Genomic DNA, 20,351 nt, shown 5'->3' on the forward strand with positions numbered 1-20,351 from the left:
AGATTCTAGTATTATATGTGCATAAATAATAAGACAGAATGGCAAGAAACATAAGACCTGTTAGGTTAAAACAGTGAGACCTAATTGAGTCCCCATAGGGGAGCAACTTGTGGAGTAAATAGGCTTATATTTTAAAATCAGTTTCAAAAAGGTGTGTTTGAAGATTGGATTTGAATCTGGCAAGGGAGAGGATATAGCATACCTATTCAGGGAAGCTATTTCAGGTGTTTGAAACCAGAAGGCACAAAGTCAAGAATTAGAAGAGAAAGCTATGAATAATGGGTGTTATACCCATATCCTGTTCTGAGCTCTTTGAGGAAAATTGAATGGAAAATGAATTAATTAACTAACTAACCAACCTAGATTTCTTAGAAGAGTGGTTAAAATGAGGAGAATTTCTGTGTATTTTAGAAGGCTATGGTACCAAGCAATAATTCTTTTGTAGCTGGGTACTCTATTTTCCATGTTTCTACATCTACCAGTGTTGCTGAAGGTAAATGGGGTACCATGCATAAAAAGAGAACCAGTAATGCCACTGACTTAGGGTGATAACTGCAGCTGACCAATCTTTTGAGAACTTCAGGTCTTGTGCCTCCGACAATCCAACCAGGATAATATGATCACCCACAATTTTTTTTTTTTTTCTAAGAAAGCTTTATTTGTAACATTCAAAAATGCCCCTTTACTTCCTGGTTGATTCAGGATACCAAATTAAGGAAGCAAGTAATTATTGGCTGAATCAAAGCAATGAAAATCATTTTCCACTCTCAGGCTGTTCTACATATGCAGCTGATGTCCTCCTCTGGTCTCTTATGATGCCATGTGTGTGCAGAGGTTGACCAAACACAGGGTTTTCTTAAGCCTTAATAGTGTGGTGTACAAGTTCTCAAGGCTACACACTCAGTAAAGCACAGGTCGCATCAAATGCCAGCTCAAAGAATCTCTATCTGGAAGCACTCTTTTCAACGTATTTGGTTATTCCTGTATTTTCTTTTGTGCCAGCCTTGAATAGGCTCTGGTAAGAGTTCATGTCTATTTGACGCTTATATACCGCTACTAATGACTGGAACAGCCAAATCTGAGCGGTTCACAAGAGCTTTACAATGGTGACACAAAGCATGAGCTTCTGTAATGGTTTAACTATATAGAGCACATGAGCTGTTGTAAAGGTGTTACAATGCTACCTCCTAGGTAAACATGCCATTTTACATTCATCCTATGCCTATACACACAGCACATCTCTCAAATCATATATCAAATAAAAAGACCTTCCTCACAAACTAGCTAATAATATAGAATGTGCTCCCCCCAAAAAAAAAAATTAACAAATTAAAACAAGTCATACTAAACCAAAAAATAAAAATGAAAGTAAAGTAAATAATATAAACTAAAATTATATTTTAGTTTCAGAATCACTGTCCAAAAGAAATCCACTTCAGATCACTTCAGCTTCACTGCAGCCCCTTCAGTTAGCACTGGAACTCAGCATGGCAAGCTACTGATCCTCCTTCTCGTGGACTCAGACTGATATACAGGTCGTGAGCTGGAACAGGCCAACACCAGAAGCAGTTGGATGCAAGAGGCCCTCTCAATGCCGCTCGGCACCAGTCCAGCCATCGGAGTCATCAGCCATGAAGATCCAAAGACACAGCACAGCCCACTTGAAACAGGACCCGCCTCATGCAGCAGAAAGGGGAGAGAACAGCCGGCATAGCTCACTGTGAACAGGACCCACCACAAGCGGCAGCCCTCTTAACCCAGTACCAGAAGGAGACAGCCGGCACAAAGCAGCACTAAAAGCCAAGCCAAGCCTGAGCCTCAACCACGGCCCTCGAAGAGGAGAGAAGCAAAGCCGGTAGGAAGGACCTCGGTAAAAGTAAGGCCTCACATCAGTGTAACGTTTAACAGATACAGTTTAACGGTCAAAATCCAAACTTCGATATTGTATGTTACATAGTCAGTTTCAAAATAGAAAATAAAATTAAACCAAGGGAAAATATCAAATAAAGAGAAAATACAATAAAAGGAACAAAAGAAACCAAAATAAAACGATAAACAGAAAAATAAGTATGGGGGCACTGTAGCCCACGTCCTAAATAGATGCCATCTTGGGAAAAGCAAAACAATTTATACCTCCATTTTTTAAATCCCTTCAGGCAAACGCACAATTATTTTGTTTTCTTAAAAGTATGTTTGGATAATGATAGTGAAAGTTTGGAGTTTGAAAATTATTTTCCAGAACTGTGTATAATCTGGAATACTATCAGCTACTGTAGCTTGTCCTTATCTATGACCCCAGGGCACAGACACTTCCTGTGGCTCTGTGAAATGGTGTGCTACTGTACTTCACAGAAGCAGAGAAGTTTCAGATAGGAGAAGCACAGAACACACATTATTGTAGATTACTGTAACACTTTCAAAGCTAATAAGCTAGCACAGTGGCTCCCAAAGCTGTCCCGAAAAGCTCCCCAGAGAGTCAGGTTTTCAGGCTATCCACAATGAATATTCATGAGAAATGTGCATGAATTACCTCCACTGCATGCCAATCTATCACGCAGGGTTCAATTTGTTAATTAAAAGGACTTTGAACTGTGGAGTATGCGGATGAGCCGCAGCAGGAGCAACAGGCGAGAAGAGTGGCTGGATTAGGAAGTAAAGTAACTGTTTTCTGCCCTTTTCTAGGCTGGTCTCTTCCCTATTCTTCCTGCGAAGACTGCCTGGAAGGGAGGGAATAGAGAACAGCCCTGCTGCTCTGGAATCAGCTAAGAAGTTGTGGAACTGTGTTCCAGGCAGTTCCCCCAGAAATCAAGCACTGCTCTAGTGAATATTCACTGTGGTTATCCTGAAAACCTGACTGGCTAGGGAGCCCCCAGGACAGGTTTTAGAGCCACTGAGCTAGAGAATCATAAATGCAAAATATATAGAAACAGTAAGAGAAACGTAGAACTTTGGCCTTCCTTTGGTGGATACCACCAGCCTTTTTCAACAGCCACCATAGGCAGTTTAACTTCTTAATGCCCAGGACAGAGCAGGTTCAAATGCCAAAGGGCACTACCATTAGGTGAAGGAAGTTTCCCAGATCCATATGTCTGACACAGTGAAGGAGAAATCTCACTACATTTCTGCCAACAGATAAATATCTTTCCAGACATCTCTAAACAGACGCAATACAGGGGGAAACAGTTCCTGCAACTCAAGGCCAGAACCTTGGGTGTGGGAGCTTCCTTTTTTCTTAAGTTCCCATGTAAATGTTTAGTGACATCAAAATACTAGATATATTTTTCTTAATCCAGCTCATTTAGAAACTTTACCTGTAACTAATGCAGAGGTTGAGATAGAGTGAAAATGAATACTCATTTGCCTGACTCTAGAGTGTATTAGTATACTTCTTGTTTTTGTTTCTTTTCTTTATCTTTTTAGAGACTTCTACAGGATAGCCAGCCCCCATATAATGTGGACTTGATAAAATGATTTTTTCTTAGCTTGATTTATTTTCTTTATATCTGTTTATATTACCTAAAGTTGTTATATGTTGTAACGAACCAATAAATGTATTTATTTTTTTAAAAGTCTTAAGAGACTGATAGTCTATCTTCATTGCAGAGGACTGTGGAATAAGATAGAAGAAAAAGAATGTACTTTTAAATGGAGAAATGAAAAAAATTAGAGGTAAGTAGGAGGTGCCATCCACCTGGCAGGGAAACTAGAACAGACTGGAGAGGAACCAAGCAGACGCTGTGGGGGGTGTGAAGGAAAAGAGGATGGGATTTGATATATTGAAGTTTGCATATCTAATATAATAAAACCCTAAGCCGCGCATGCGCACTCTTATCTGCATGCTCCCATTTTCCGTGCGCAGTAGGTCCCCGCAGGTAGGAGTGCACATGCGTGGCTTAGGGTTTTGTCGGCTTAGGCGGCTGTCGGTGTCTCCAGGCCGTGGAGGCTGTCGGCAGACGCGAGGTAAGGGGTGCTGCTGGACAGGGGAAGAGATGGGGGGGGCAGAAAAAGGAAGGGAGGCCTACTGCTAGATGGGGGAGCAGGAAAGAGGTGCTGGGGGGAAGAAAAAGGGAGGCCTACTGCTGGACAGGGGAGCAGGAAAGAGGTGCTGATGGACAGGGGAAGAGAAGGGGGGGGGAAGAAAAAGGAAGGGAGGCCTACTGCTCGACAGGGGAACAGGAAAGAGGTGCTGCTGGACAGGGGGGAGATTTAAAAAAAGGAGAAGGGCTGCTGCTGGATAAGGGGAGCAGTGAAAGGGTGGTGATGGACACAGGGAAGGGAGAATGGGTGGACAGCCGAGGAAAAAGAAAGACAGAAATACAGAGAGCAGCTAAGGAGAGAGAGAAAGAAATAAAGACACACACACACACATATATTCTAGCACCCGTTAATGTAACGGGCTATAAAGCACAGTTACTTACCGTAACAGGTGTTATCCAGGGACAGCAGGCAGATATTCTTGACTGATGGGTGACGGCACCGACGGAGCCCCGGTACGGACACTTTTAGAGTGATTGCACTCTAAGAACTTGGAAAGTTCTAGAGACCGCACCGCGCATGCGCGAGTGCCTTCCCGCCCGACCCCGACGCGCGGTCCCTCAGTTAAGATAAGCCAGCTAAGAAGCCAACCCGGGGAGGTGGGTGGGACGCAAGAATATCTGCCTGCTGTCCCTGGATAACACCTGTTACGGTAAGTAACTGTGCTTTATCCCAGGACAAGCAGGCAGCATATTCTTGACTGATGGGTGACCTCTAAGCTAACAAAAAGAGGGATGGAGGGAAGGTTGGCCATTAGGAAAACAAATTTTGCAAAACAGATTGGCCGAAATGTCCATCTCGTCTGGAGAAAGCATCCAGACAATAATGAGATGTAAAAGTATGGACTGAGGACCACGTAGCAGCTTTGCAGATTTCCTCAATGGGCGTGGAACGGAGGAAAGCTACAGATGCTGCCATAGCTCTAATTCTATGTGCCGTGACAGAACCTTCCAGTGTCAGTCCGGACTGAGCATAGCAGAATGAAATGCACGCAGCAAGCCAATTAGATAGCGTACGCTTAGAAACAGGACGTCCCAATTTATTAGGATCAAAGGACAGAAAAAGTTGGGGAGATGATCTGTGGGGCTTAGTACGGTCTAAATAGTAAGCTAAAGCCCGCTTACAGTCCAAAGTATGAAGAGCCTGTTCCCCGGAATGAGAGTGAGGTTTAGGGAAAAAAACAGGTAGTACAATAGATTGGTTGAGATGGAACTCAGAAACAACCTTAGGAAGAAACTTTGGATGTGTACGTAGAACCACCTTGTCGTGATGAAAGACAGTGAAAGGTGGATCAGAAACTAGTGCATGGAGCTCACTGACCCTCCTGGCAGAGGTGAGAGCAATAAGAAAAAGTACCTTCCAAGTGAGAAACTTGAAAGAGGCAGTAGCCAAGGGTTCAAATGGAGGCTTCATCAAGGCGGAAAGAACCACGTTCAGATCCCAGATCACCGGAGGTGTTTTGAGAGGTGGTTTCAGATTGAAAAGACCTCGCATGAATCTGGAGACCAGGGGATGAGCTGAAAGGAGTTTCCCCTGGACCGGCTCATGAAAGGCCGTAATGGCACTGAGATGAACTCTGATGGAAGTAGACTTGAGACCAGAAGTAGACAGAGAAAGCAGATAATCCAATAGAGGTTCCACTGCAAGAGACTTGGGGTCATGATGATGTAGGAGGCACCAAGAAGAAAACCTCGTCCACTTTTGATGGTAACATTGTAGAGTGGCTGGTTTCCTGGAGGCGTCTAGGATGGAGCGAACAGGCTGAGATAACAAAAGATCAGTTGAAGTCAGCCCGAGAGAAACCAAGCTGTCAGGTGTAGAGACTGCAGGTTGGGATGGAGGAGGGTTTCCTGATCCTGTGTAAGCAGAGATGGAAACAGTGGAAGTAGAAATGGATCCCTGGAACTGAGTTGAAGTAGAAGGGAGAACCAATGCTGTCTGGGCCACCGTGGAGCAATCAGGATCATGGTGGCTCGTTCCCTCTTTAGTTTGAACAAGGTCCGAAGCATGAGAGGCAGAGGAGGGAAAGCATAAAGGAATAGATTGGACCAATCCAGAAGAAACGCATCCGCTGCCAGACGGTGAGGAGAGTAAAGTCTGGAGCAGAATTGGGGCAACTGATGATTGTGAGGAGCTGCAAAAAGGTCCACCTGAGGAGTGCCCCATTGTGCAAAGATGGACTGTAGAGTCGATGGGTCGAGAGTCCATTCGTGGGGTTGGAGAACTCTGCTGAGCTTGTCCGCTAAGAAGTTCTGTTCTCCCTGAATATAAATCGCTTTCAGGAATAAGCGGCGCGAGGACGCCCAAGACCAGATTCTCTGGGCTTCCTGGCATAAGAGGCGAGAGCCCGTTCCCCCTTGCTTGTTGATGTAGTACATAGCCACCTGGTTGTCTGTGCAAATTAGAAGGACTTGAGGAAATAAAAGGTGTTGGAAGGCCTTGAGGGCATAGAACATTGCCCTGAGTTCCAGGAAATTGATGTGATGCTTCTTTTCCTGAGGAGTCCAAAGGCCCTGAGTTTGGAACTCGTTCAGATGAGCTCCCCATGCATAAGGGGAGGCGTCGGTGGTGATGACCAGATGATGAGGAGGCAGATGGAACAGAAGGCCCCTGGAGAGATTTGAGGATATCAACCACCATTGCAGAGACTGACGAAGAGACGATGTCACAGATATGTGTCGTGAGCAAGAGTCTGTCGCTTGAGACCACTGGAGAGCCAGGGTCCATTGAGGAGTGCGCAGGTGAAGTCGTGCCAGGGGTGTGACATGAACTGTGGAGGCCATGTGACCCAAGAGAATCATCATCTGCTTTGCAGAAATGGAGTGCTGGGACAGCACCTGCTGACAGAGCGATTGGAGGTTGTGAAGACGGTTGTCCGGCAAGAAGGCTCTCATCTGGACCGTGTCCAGTACCGCTCCAATGAATTGAAGTCTCCGCGTAGGCAGAAGGTGAGACTTGGGTATATTGATTTCGAACCCCAGTAGTTGTAGAAAAAAGATGGTCTGGTTGGTGGCCAGAAGAACAGTCTGAGATGAAATGGCCTTGATTAACCAATCGTCCAGGTAGGGAAAAACCTGAAGGTGGTGGGAGCGTAGAAACGCTGCCACCACTACCAGACATTTTGTGAACACTCTTGGAGAGGAGGCAAGACCGAAGGGGAGCACTCTGTATTGGTAATGACAGCGATTGATCATGAAGCGAAGGTACTGTCTGGAGGCCGGATGAATTGGAATGTGAGTGTAGGCCTCTTTGAGATTGAGAGAGCATAGCCAGTCGTTGTGATCGAGGAGAGGATAAAGCGTAGCTAGAGATAGCATCTTGAATTTTTCTTTGACCAAACATTTGTTGAGATCTCGCAGATCTAGAATAGGTCTGAGGTCTCCTGTTTTCTTGGGGACTAGAAAATACCGGGAGTAGAATCCTTGCCCTCTTTGGTCCAGAGGAACTTCCTCTATGGCGTTCAGAAGCAGGAGGGACTGAACCTCCTGACAAAGGAGGGCAGATTGAGGAGTGTGCAAAGCAGACTCTTTTGGTAGACTTTGGCCCGGAAGGGTGTGAAAGTTGAGAGAGTAGCCATGGCGGATGATGTTGAGGACCCACTGGTCCGAAGTGATAACTTCCCACCGGCTGAGAAAGAAAGACAGTCGTCCTCCTATCGGTTGAGGGAGGAGAGGAGATGGTTGAACGCTGGCGATGCCCTCGAGTATCAAGTCAAAAGGGCTGAGTCGATTTTTGTGGAGGAGGCTGCTTAGCTGGTTGTTGCTGCTGAGGCCTAGGTGTTTGCCGCTGCTGTTGCCGCTGCCTCCTAGGTTGCTGAGTGGAAGGCTGCAAGGGGCGAGCCACAAAACGCCGCTGATAGGCCGTTTGCTGTCTGAATGGCCGTGAAGGTGGAGGTTTCTTCTTAGTCTTAAGAAGGGTATCCCAGCGGGTTTCATGAGCCGAGAGCTTCTGGGTCGTTGAGTCCATAGAATCTCCGAACAGCTCATCCCCTAAACATGGGGCATTAGCCAACCGGTCTTGATGATTAACATCAAGCTCAGAGACTCTGAGCCAAGCCAAACGGCGCATGGCTACAGATATGGCTGTTGCTCTCGAGGTAAGCTCAAAAGTGTCATATATAGATCTTACCATGAATTTTCTGAGCTGGAAAAGAGCTGAAGAGCACTGATGGAAAGCCTCACGATTCCCTACAGGAAGGTACTGCTCATAGGAAGCCATGGTGGTAAGGAGATGCTTTAAATAAAACGAAAAATGAAAAGCATAGTTACCAGAACGATTAGCAAGCATTGCATTCTGGTAAAGTCGCTTACCGAATTTGTCCATGGCTTTACCCTCTCTGCCAGGAGGGACAGAGGCATAGACACTAGCTCCTAAGGACTTCTTGAGGGTGGATTCTACAAGAAGAGACTCATGAGAGAGTTGCGGTTTATCGAAACCAGGAATAGGGATTACTTTATAAAGGGAATCCAATTTGCGGGGAGCTCCCGGGATAGTAAGAGGAGTCTCCAGATTCTTGTAAAAGGTCTCCCTAAGGATGTCATGTAAAGGGAGTTTCAAGAATTCCTTTGGAGGCTGGTCAAAATCAAGAGCGTCCAAAAAAGCTTTGGACTTTTTAGACTCAGCCTCCAAAGGAATGGAAAGAGATTCACACATATCTCTTAAAAAAGAAGAGAAAGAGGTGGAATCAGGTTTGGTGGAAATATCCTGCAGAACAGGCTCGTCTTCCTCTGATGAACACTCACCTTCTGACTGAAGAGGTTCTTCAGAGTCGCCCCACAGATCTGGGTCTCGAACATGGGGACCCCGGTCCCGAGACTCAGGAGTGGATGGTTCTCGGTGTCGGGACTTCTGTACCGACTTACCCGACCTCACCGACGCGGTACCGGGCGATGTTATCGGTCGCACCGGAGCCGATGTCTGTACCGATTGATGATGAGACCTGGGCTCCGGTGCGAGGACAGGCATCGATGCCGATGAGGCCAAGTGTACCGGTACCGAAGGAGTGGATGGTGACAATACGGACTGTTCCACGATCGGTACCGGTTGCTCAGTGGGGACCGATACCGGAGGGCTCGGTGTCAGGAGAGCTGGAAGGAGTTGTTTGAGCTGTTCCTTCAGCTGCACCTGCAAGATGGCCGCAATGCGGTCATCAAGGGAGGGCACCGGTACCGCTTTTTTCTTCTGCGGTACCTGCGGTGCCGCTCGACGCCCCGGAGATGAGGAGCCCGATGTCGAGGGACTCACCTCAATAGGGGCGGAGCGCTTCCGCTGGCGCCTCACGGTCGGCAGGATTGGACTCTCTGCAATGGAGACCGGAGGACGTTCCAGCGGGGAAGGCTTCTTAGCCGGCTTACCTGCATGCTGCGACGCCGACGCGGTATCGCGTGGCGTCGATGAGGTGGGTGCCGACGAAACAGGTACCGAGACCGGCGCCGAAGACGCGGGATCGGACATGTCGGTGCCGAAAAGCAGTCTCTGCTGTATCTCTCGATTCTTGAGAGTCCGTTTTTTCAAAGTGGCACAGCGGGTGCAGGTAGAGGCCTGATGTTCTGGACCCAGACACTGAAGGCACCAGTTATGCGGGTCTGTTAGGGATATAGGCCGTGCACACCGCTGGCACTTCTTGAACCCGGGCTGAGGGGGCATGAACGGAAAAACGGCTTCTGCCAAATCGAAGGCCGAGGCCTCGATAATGGCAGTAGGCCCCGCCGGGTCAAATAAAGAAAACTCGACAAAATAAGAGAAATTATTATTATTATTATTTTTTTTTTTAAAGAAAAAAGGGAAGGGTAAAAAGAACCCGAAAAAGTTTACGCGAGCGGGAAGGCGAATGAAAAAAATTTTTCAACAGCCGTTGAAAATGCGACTTCTTAGCTCCGCGGAAACTAAGAAACTGAGGGACCGCGCGTCGGGGTCGGGCGGGAAGGCACTCGCGCATGCGCGGTGCGGTCTCTAGAACTTTCCAAGTTCTTAGAGTGCAATCACTCTAAAAGTGTCCGTACCGGGGCTCCGTCGGTGCCGTCACCCATCAGTCAAGAATATGCTGCCTGCTTGTCCTGGGATAAGACTAGTTATTATATAGAGGTACTTATTTTGTACCTGGTGCAAAGGAGGGTTAATTGACTTGCCCAGGGTCATAAGGAGCTACAGTGGGAACTGAACCCAAGTCTCATAGTTCTCAGGCCACTGCACTAACCATTAGGCTACTCCTCCACTCTGTGGACTGCAGATGCCCAGAAAGGTCTTTCCAGGATTTTCCAAGCTCTTGGGAAGTTAACACAGTCAAACCTTGGATAGTGAGTAACATGGTTTGCAAGTGTTTTGCAAGGCGAGCAAAACATTTTATTAAATTTTAACATATTGCGCGTCACGTCATCAGAACCCACAGTTGAAGCGCGCACATCTTACGTTGAGCGCAGCTGAACGTAATAAAAGTATTGTGCCCAATTTACCCACAGCTCAAGCGCTCACAGCATACAGTATTTTGTATTAAAGTTTTGGGGTTGTGGAACGAATCGTCTGGAATTTCCATTATTTCCTATGGGGAAATTTGCTTTGATATACGAGTGCTTTGGATTACGAGCATGCTTCCGGAACAAATTATGCTCGCAAGCCAAGGTTTTACTGTATATCCATAGCACTTAGATGATATTACCAGCAGCTCTTTCTCAGTGTCATCTATACGTAATCTGTTGTTTCTGTTAACACTGCCTTTCCATTTCATCTCTTCACCAATTTCCTGTTTACTCAGTTTAGTGTTCTTTTAGCTTGCCTTATTTTCTGCATTCAACTCCTATCCACTCTCTGGTTCATTGTCCTTGTTTGTTACTAACTTACTATTTCCAAATGATACAGGCAACATATGGACTGTCAAAGTTTCCTCCATGCTATGGCTAAAATGCACATTGTGTCCAACAATGTACAGACTTTTAGCTGTATGCATAGGAGCAAAATGATTTTAATTGTACTCAGTTTTCAAGCGTCTACTTTGATTCTATTCCTTCATCTCAGTATATGACCAATTGATAAATATCCTGAAATATGGAATGGAACCAATGTGGCTTTTGAAATGCGACAAGCAAAATAGATCAAATGAGATAGACAGATTCCTGGGAAAATGATCAAATAAGGACTTTTTTTTTTTACTGTAAAAGGGCAAACACAGAGGATTAACTGTATACCATAAAAAAATGGAAACCCAGGAATAAGATCAAAGCAGAAATTAACTGATTCATAAACCAGGCGGTCTTTGTTTAATTCACAGTAGATCTGAATACTGGTGTTCTTTTTGCTATATACGATACTGTATTTATTTGTACTGTTTTCTCTATTTTGTAATTAAATAAATTTTTTAAACAGCAAGCAGGAACACAAAGGGTAAGTATGGGGAATTATTTGTTATAAAAACACTGGGGATTGGGGGAGGGGGCGATTAGCTCACAGGTTACCTTAACTTCTCAGCTGTAATTCTGGCACAGTATCTATAAATCTAATCTAATCTAATCTAATCCTTAGGTTTGTATACCGCATCATCTCCACGTTCGTAGAGCCCGAAGCAGTTTACAGTAGGAGAAATAGGAAGGAACTACAACAGAGGGTTAAACTGAGGAAAACAGTTGAATTACTCCACTGAAAGCCACTAGGACAACTTTCCCCAAAGTAATTTTTTACAACAAAGTTTACAAATGAATTGATGCCATCAACAGCACCTTATACGATGAGCAGATTGTCAAAACCACTCACCTAGCGGTTCTTACAGTTAAACATGCATAAGGCGATACTGGATCAATTGCACACAACATATTTAATGCTCTTCATGAGCCACAAATTCTAAGACTGGAATCAAGTTTCACCTAATAAAGACAACCAAATTATTTTATTATGAAAATTTTTTATTAAAAGCCTCATAGCACCATCCAGTCATTGGAAATTATCTCCAACAACAACTGCAAATTTTGTGGTTAAATAGTTTGTTAAAGCTTCATGTATCCCCCCCCCCCCCCCCAGCAAGGCACATAGGGCCTGTGGAGTCCTCTGGCCTGGCTCCCAGGAAAGGATACCCCTAGCTGAGACATTCCTCTCATTCCACCCTCCCCCCACCCCTCAAGATTAATTATGTCTGTAAGGGTGGTTTGGGCTACAGGTTCAGGGAACAAATCAAATTACAAAATGAAAGAACCAGAGATAAGGCTCTGTGAAAGAAAAAGAAAGGAATCAATCCCTCACACCAGGAAGACAAAACTACAAAAGGCAACATGCAAAGCCTGAAACGCTCCTTTAGTTCCACGATCACTACACTATGAAGGAAAAATTAAGCATTAAAAAGACAAGTGTAAAATCACAAAACGATTAAGGGTTTCTGATATGTTCTCATTAGTTCACAGACTTGTCTGAAAATGAAAACCAGCAAATCCAGAGTAATGCAGAGAAATAAGCTGTAGAGAACCGCTCCCATTGTTTTCTTACCCCATATCACAACCCATTCCAATCTTGGTTAATTTAGAAGATGACTGACTAAAAATCTAAAATTACAGGTTTTAAAACCTGGTTTACAAATACACTTGGAAACCCAGCTGGTGCCAAGTAGTTTTAACGTGTGGGCCCTTGGATGGTCCTCAGGGACAGCTCCCTGTTGGGATGTTTCACATCCTTCAGAGAAGTTTTGGGGGTTCTCTTGGAGTGTTTTGAAACAGCAGCACATCTGATCCACATGGTCCATCAATTAGATATTAGTGGCCATATCTGCTCCAGAAAAACCAGGGACATTCTGTTGATCACTTAGCCAAAGCACCCATGGGATCCCAGGCCGGTAAAACAATAGGTTCCTGCTTCATCACAGCCAAGATCTCAGCCGGGACGTGCTTCTTATCCACCACTACTTCATACACGTACTCGGAAAACCAGGCATCTGTCATGATCAGATATCCTGCAGAGGTTAAGCATAGAAAGAACTCCTATTACTGTAGTGCCAAGGGAGAAGACCAAGAGATCCAGCATTACCTGACATGCAGAATTGGCTACTTTGGATCCTCACACACTAGAGAATGACATGGGGACAAATTTTTCTCCATCCTCGCAAGTTCTTTTCCTGTCCCTGCCCCATTCCTGCAAGCTCTGTCCTCATCTGCACAAACCTCAAACACTTTAAGATCATAAGTGTTCGAGATTTGCGTAGTTAAGGCTGAGCTTACAGGAATGGGGCAGGGACGGGAAAATTGAGTTCCTGCAGGGACGGGGAAAAATTTGTTCCCATGTCATTCTCTATCACACACACAAACTACTTCTGGCAGAATCATGAAAGACATATTCCAGATTCTAATCAGGATGGGGAATATTTTAATTAAACCAACAAGAAGGGGCCAAGAAGGAAACATAGCCATTATCAACTAAAAAGTGACACCAAGGAATCATCTTTTGGGGTTATAGGCATGCCATCCAGGATGGAAAGGAAGGAGGGAGATAGGGGATTATAGTGGACTGTGGCAGGGCATGAAGACAAGGGGCATTAACAAAAATTCAATTTTTTGGCGTGCATTATTTTCTTAATGTGTTAATCATGTTATTACTAAGTTAAATGAGCAGCCCTACTTTTCATGCATTGATTATACCTTGTGCTTTTTCTTCCTCTCCTTTTAAAAATAGCCCCACATATTTTTTTTTTCTATTTTCATTTTTTTACAATATTATTTTGGTTTATAATTCTTAATATGCTTTACTGTTTACTGTTCTATCATTCTCCATTCCTCTTTGAAATGTTCCTTGGACCACCTTAAAACCTCCATTTTAATAGACCTACCTTTGGGTTCTGTATCAGGGCACCAGCCTACACTGGAGGTTTGTGAGTGAGTGCTGTTTGTTTGTGGCCTCTTAACCAAGTTTCCAAGTTTATTCTATATTTGATATACCAACCATCAGCAAGTACCTGGTCGGTTTACAATACTAAAATTAAGGTGCATTTAAAAAAAAAAAAAGGGGGGAACATTTCATAAACATAAGTGACTGACGAAACACATGCAATTTTGTACGAAAGGTTCTGGGGTTGGGGCAGAGTGTTATGGGGGGCAGTCTGCCCTAGGTGCCTCCTTTCCACCCTACCCCTGTACCTCTAGTTGCTCACCACTGCAAGCAACGATGTCAATGAGCTCCTCGTGTCAGCTCCCGCTGAGGTCACTTCCGGGCGCCACGCATAGGAAGAGATGTCAGAGAGAGAGCTGCTCCGGTGAACAACTAGAGGTATGGGAAGGGGGGGGCATGCACAAGGCAGGGTGGTCAGGGGAAAGAGGAGGAGTGCCACCGCCCCGGGCACCTCTCATCTTCATTATGCCACTGCTCTTAACTACTTGGGTTTTTTTTGTGGTAAGTGATGTTTCTAGTACAGTAAAACCTTGGTTTGCGCGCATAATTCGTTCCAGAAGCATGCTTGTAATCCAAAGCGAATTTCCCCATAAGAAATAATGGAAACTCAGACAATTTGTTCCACAACCCAAAAACTTTAATGCAAAATACTATACGTACTTGTATTGCAAGACCTCACTTATTTAGAACAGTCACTACACTCCCGCAGCGTCAGAGAGAGAACCATCGGCTCAGTTGTGATGTGTGTATACTTGTATTGCAAGACATTGCTTGTATATCAAGTTAACATTTAATAAAATGTTTAGCTTGTCTTGCAAAACACTTGCAAACCAAGTTACTTGCAATCCAAGGTTTTACTGTACTTTCATTGTTTTAGTTTTATTTCCACTTTTACCTTGAGGCTGGGGCTTGTGTACCATTTCTACAAGCTTGTTGTACCCTGTTTCATTGAATCTTTTAAATTCTACTACTATTTAGCATTTCTATTGCGCTGAAAGACGTACGCAGCAGTGTACATTTAATATTTAATAGGCGGTCCCTGCTCAGAAGTGCTTACAATCTTATTTGGACAGACGGCTTCTGAAAGTCAGGGAGTTTCTGGTAGGAGGAATGATACAATGGGTATAGGGATCAGACAGTGAGTGAGAGTTAAGCATTGAAAGCAGCTTCAAATAGTGCTAGAGACAGAGCATGACATATTGGCTCTGGCAGCCTGTTCCAGGCATATGGAGCGGCAAGACAGAAGAGATGGAGTCTGGAGTTGGTGGAGATAAAGGAAACTGATATGAGGGATATACGCAATGAACGTAGTTCACGGGTGGGGGGGCATAGGGGAGATGAGTGAGGAGAGATATTCAGGGGTTACAGAGTGAATGCACTTGTAAGTCAGTAAGAGGAGTTTGAACTGTATTCGGAAGCAGATGGGGAGCCAATGAAGTGATTTGAGGGGGGTAATGTCAGCATGGTGGCTCTCACGGAAGATGAGTCGTGAAGCTGCATTTTGAATGGATTGAAGGGGTGAGAAGTGGGAGACCTGAGAGAAGTACATTGCAGTGGTCTAAACAAGAAGTGATGAGAGCGTGGATAAGGGTTTTGGTAGTGTGCTTGGAGAGGAGAGGTCAGATTTTGGTAATATTATAGAGGAGGAAACGACAGGTTTTAGCGGTTTGTTGGAACTGAGCAGAAAAGGCAAGAGAGGAGTCAAAGATCACCCCGAGGTTGCGAGCTGATGAGAAAGGGAGGATGAGTATGTTATCCAATTTAGTCTTCACTAATTTCTAGCTTCTTCTGTGGTTGGTGTGGTAAAATACTAATTATCTGTCTTCATTACATCTCATTTCACACCAAATATACATTTCAGTGTTTCTTTCAACGTCTTTCTTGAGACTCAAGTGCCACTTTCACAGCCAGTTGGACCTCTCAGTTTGATTTTTAGGTCTTTATTTTTTATTGAATGTTTATTGGAATTTTGGGGCACTTTCTGATGAACATGTTTGATCACAACATTCAATTAGCTTTGTTTGTTTTTTAGTATGTGTTCCTCTGTTTATATTATAATGAAGTATGTTCTTTATTTAAATTTCATAACTATATTGTACCCACACTGGTTTCTTTTACACAGATTTTTTGCACGCCCTTTCTTCTGAAATACTATAGTGTTGTCCCTTTTCATACATGCATTTTAGAGATTGTCATTTGTGCAGTTATAGCATTGGAGGTTTTCATATTTCTAATATGTTTAAAAATGCTTCTCTTTTCAGTACTCATTTTAGGTTTTTTTGTCACTTGTCTTCATTTTTGACATCTGTTGTTTTCCTTCTTTCTTTTTGGTTTCTTCATAGACTTTTTAATATTTAAGACAGGCAAGGTATATCAGTCTTTATGGTCTTAAAACACCAATGCTGTTCTTTCATAGTGTCATAAGACTACCGTATTTTCACGCATATAACGCGCGCGTTATACGCGTTTTTACCTACCGCGCATACCCCTCGTGCGTTATACGCGTGAGCGCGGTATACAAAAGTTTTTTCTACATAGTTCCCCCCCCCGCCCGATGCCCGATTCACCCCCCCAGCAGGACCGCTCGCACCCCCACCCCGAACGACCGCTCGCACGCGCTCCCACCCGCACCTGCGATCGGAGCAAGAGGGAGCCCAAGCCCTCTTGCCCGGCCGACTCCCCGACAATATCGGGCCAGGAGGGAGCCCAAACCCTCCTGGCCACGGCGACCCCCTACCCCCACCCCGCACTACATTACGGGCAGGAGGGATCCCAGGGCCCTCCTGCCCTCGACGCAAAACCCCCCTCCCTCCAACGACCGCCCCCCCCAAGAACCTCCGCCCGCCCCCCCCAGCCGACCCGCGCCCCCCCTGGCCGACCCCCACGACCCCCCCCACCCCCCCTTCCCTGTACCTTTGGTAGTTGGCCGGACAGACGGGAGCCAAACCCGCCTGTCCGGCAGGCAGCCAACGACGGAATGAGGCCGGATTGGCCCATCCGTCCCAAAGCTCCGCCTACTGGTGGGGCCTAAGGCACGTGGGCCAATCAGAATAGGCCCTGGAGCCTTAGGTCCCACCTGGGGGCGTGGCCTGAGGCACATGGGGCCCAACCCGACCATGTGCCTCAGGCCGCGCCCCCAGGTGGGACCTAAGGCTCCAGGGCCTATTCTGATTGGCCCACGCGCCTTAGGCCCCACCAGTAGGCGGAGCTTTGGGATGGATGGGCCAATCCGGCCTCATTCCGTCGTTGGCTGCCTGCCGGACAGGCGGGTTTTGCTTCCGTCTGTCCGGCCAACTACCAAAGGTACGGGGAAGGGGGGGTGGGGGTGTCGTGGGGGTCGGCCAGGGGGGTCGCGGGTCGGCTGGGGGGGGCGGTCGGAGGTTCTTGGGTGGGGCGGTCGTTGGAGGGAGGGGGGTTTGCGTTGAGGGCAGGAGGGCCTGGGATCCCTCCTGCCCGTAATGTAGTGCGGGGTGGGGGTAGGGGGTCGCCGTGGCCAGGAGGGTTTGGGCTCCCTCCTGGCCCGTTATTGTCGGGGAGTCGGCCGGGCAAGAGGGCTTGGGCTCCCTCTTGCTCCGATCGCGGGTGCGGGTGGGAGCGCGTGCGAGCGGTCGTTCGGGGTGGGGGGTGCGAGCGGTCCTGCTGGGGGGGTGAATCGGGCGTCGGGCGGGGTGGGAACTATGTAGAAAAACTTTTGTATCTCGTGGGCTCTTATTAGACTCTCTGCTGTGTCTTCCAGAAGGGAGGATATTTAGTGGGCAAGCCATAAGCTTCTAATAAAAGCATTTATGAGGGGGCGGTCGGAGGTTCTTGGGGGGGGGCGGTCGTTGGAGGGAGGGGGGTTTGCGTCGAGGGCAGGAGGGCCTGGGATCCCTCCTGCCCGTAATGTAGTGCGGGGTGTGGGTAGGGGGTCGCCATGGCCAGGAGGGTTTGGGCTCCCTTCTGGCCCGATATTGTCGGGGAGTCGGCGGTCCTTCGGGGTGGGGGTGCGAGTGGTCCTGCCGGGGGGGGGGGCAGGGCAGGGCGGGTAAACGGAGAGTTGGGACAGCGCACGGAGAGTCGGGGAGGGCGAAAGGAGAGTCGGGGTGGCCAGAGGAGAGTCGGGGCGGGCGAAAGGAGAGTCGGGGTGGCCATAGGAGAGTCGGGGCGGGCGAAAGGACAGTCGGGCAGCATGCGCGTTATACCCGTGAGCGCGGTATACAAAAGTTTTTATACATAATATCGTGGTTTCTGCGCGCTATACCCGTGTGCGCGTTATACACGGGTGCGCGTTATCTGCGTGAAAATACGGTATATTATTTAGTAAACTCTTCTCTTCACCAGTTTATTTTCTGTTTCATCAGTCTCACTGGCCACTGTTATCAGTGGGTTATTTCACTGATCATTTTCCACAATTTTTGAATCATTTTTCACTTCTTTTAGAGTTTCTATTTCCACACTATTTTTTCCTTTTTTGTGGATTAACACCCTTTGTTCTGTTTTTCCATCATTGTTCGTTCATCATTTCATTTCAACACACTCAGCAATTTATCATTCACACATTCATTTTTATTCTTGGTAATTTTTTTCTTAAATCTTTTTTTTCTTTCCAACATTTAGGACCCAATAAGACCCCTGAGGAAGGCATTTTTATTTTGTCACAACACGGCCCTTATTGGGTCATCTGTATTTTATACATTATTTGGTTTTCATTCTGTGGGTCACTTGTGACTGTATACATCCTTTGTGGATTGTTTTTAATTTTTTGGGAGACTTAATAAACAACAATCTGGCACATCTGATCTTCTGTTCCACAATCTTTTGTTGTTTTGCTAAACTTTAGATAGCAGATCTTGGATCTAAAATACAAAGGTAAGGCATTCCAACACTGTTGCTTGTGTAGCAACATAATGTCTCTTCGATTTCAACAATTTTACAGATGGAAAATAAAGCAGCTCAGAATCCCATGAATTTTTGAAATATAATACTGTTAAGACCACACATGCCTAGGAGTGGCCTAGTGGTTAAATCAGTTGCCTCAGCACACTGAAGTTGTGAGTTTGATTCCCACTGCAGCTCCTTGTAGACTTTGGGCAAGTCACTTAAAACTTCATTGCCCCAAGTCAACTGCTTTGGTTGTGTAAACCACATAGAAAAAGCGGTATATCAAATCCATCCCCCCCTTTCTAGGTGAAAGCTAAACTATAGCACTTTATCTATAAGAATTCCTATGATAAAACAGCCTGCAGGGAATCCAGGTTTCTTCAGAGCTAATGTAATTACTGGTATTCTATAGAACTCAATTTGTAGGCTTCATTTTTATACAATGGTATGCCAGGTTAAAAAAAAGTTTAACCAACTGTAAAAAAAGGAATGAAAATGAACAGAAACTGGAGTCCAATGACAAAGGGGAAATCATATAACTTTAACTATGCTCGCCTCAACTCCTAATGTTCAGAGATGCTGAAGATCTTAGCCAAAAAGATATTCCATGAAGATTGGCATGACATGAATGTCTGTCTCCTATGGTTATGGGACAGACACCTATATACAAGCTATTATACCCAAGGTGGGGGGTGGAATGGGGAGAAGACAGAAAGAGAGACACCCGGGGGGAGGACAAACATGATAATAATGCTTACAGGATTGTTGGCCATGGATGTGACACAAACAAGGCTTTGGTTAGATCCAATGAAAATAGATGTGTTGATCTTTAGTGCAGATGTGATAATAGCCTTCCCAAAACTATGTTGCCCTACCCCCCCTCCAAGTGGAAATTCTTTAAATAACAAGACAACTGACTGTTCGGCATGAAGCATAATGGTCTGGGAGACTGAAAACAGCTGAGGGATAATTACTGCAATCTGGGATGCTAATGACAAGAGAAATTGTCTAACCTATCCTATCTTTTTCATGCCTCTCCTCCTCCTCCCCAAGGCCATTATTTAGAACTAAATTCCTGGCAGCACACAGCCTTCAGAGAGAGAGGACATTAAGGTCTTTGGGCTCACTCCAGAAGTTTGACTTTCAATAATCTAATAAAATATGAATATGCAACTACATGTTTGTAACATGCTTTTGCAAGCCAGTGAAGCCAATAGTATCCAATACATCAAGCTTATTAGCAACCACAAAACTCAAATCCAACTTATCCTAGAATTTGTGTGTTGAGAAATGCTTTCAGTGGCTTTGGGATTAATCTTCTGCAAGTATGCCAAAGCCATGGAAAACTGTGGGTACGACTGTGGTTCAACTGATTATTACATTACATTAGGGATTTCTATTCCGCCATTACCATTATTTGTCAAAATAAAGAGTGGAAGGGGCCATGAAAATGCAACATAGTTTGCTTCTAATTTACTTTCATAGGTGTAGTTTGGAGGGAGGGAACATGACACCCCCCAAATCTTCCAGGTTCCTCCTCTAATGCCACCCTATGCTTTGCATCCTATGAAGTACAGTAGTGTCTAGAAGTAGGAAAATGG

General features: G+C 45.6%; 1 protein-coding gene and 1 long non-coding RNA gene across 7 annotated transcripts in view; one reads left to right on the forward strand and one right to left on the reverse strand.

The window, feature by feature from the left end:
* Positions 1-20,351, forward strand: part of LOC117348996 — a 118,193-nt gene that overhangs the window by 29,311 nt on the left and 68,531 nt on the right. For 2 of the 6 annotated variants that reach the window (XR_004537081.1, XR_004537080.1), the window contains exon 3: positions 3,604-3,669. The exons of 2 other annotated variants lie outside the window; for them this stretch is intronic. This is a non-coding gene — a long non-coding RNA (uncharacterized LOC117348996). Of the gene's footprint in view, positions 1-1,404; positions 1,673-3,603; positions 3,670-11,550; positions 11,673-20,351 lie in introns of those variants that run through there. 2 more of the 6 variants (XR_004537082.1, XR_004537085.1) reach the window with 2 other exon arrangements.
* BLMH (bleomycin hydrolase) overlaps positions 11,263-20,351 on the reverse strand; it is an 88,024-nt gene continuing 78,935 nt past the window's right edge. The window contains exon 12 of the mRNA XM_033921799.1: positions 11,263-12,961. Within this exon, the coding sequence (XP_033777690.1) occupies positions 12,810-12,961 (152 nt within the window). The 3' untranslated portion in view covers positions 11,263-12,809. The remainder of the gene's footprint in view (positions 12,962-20,351) is intronic.

This window comes from Geotrypetes seraphini, chromosome 15 (assembly GCF_902459505.1).
Source record: "Geotrypetes seraphini chromosome 15, aGeoSer1.1, whole genome shotgun sequence".
Lineage (NCBI taxonomy): Eukaryota > Metazoa > Chordata > Amphibia > Gymnophiona > Dermophiidae > Geotrypetes > Geotrypetes seraphini.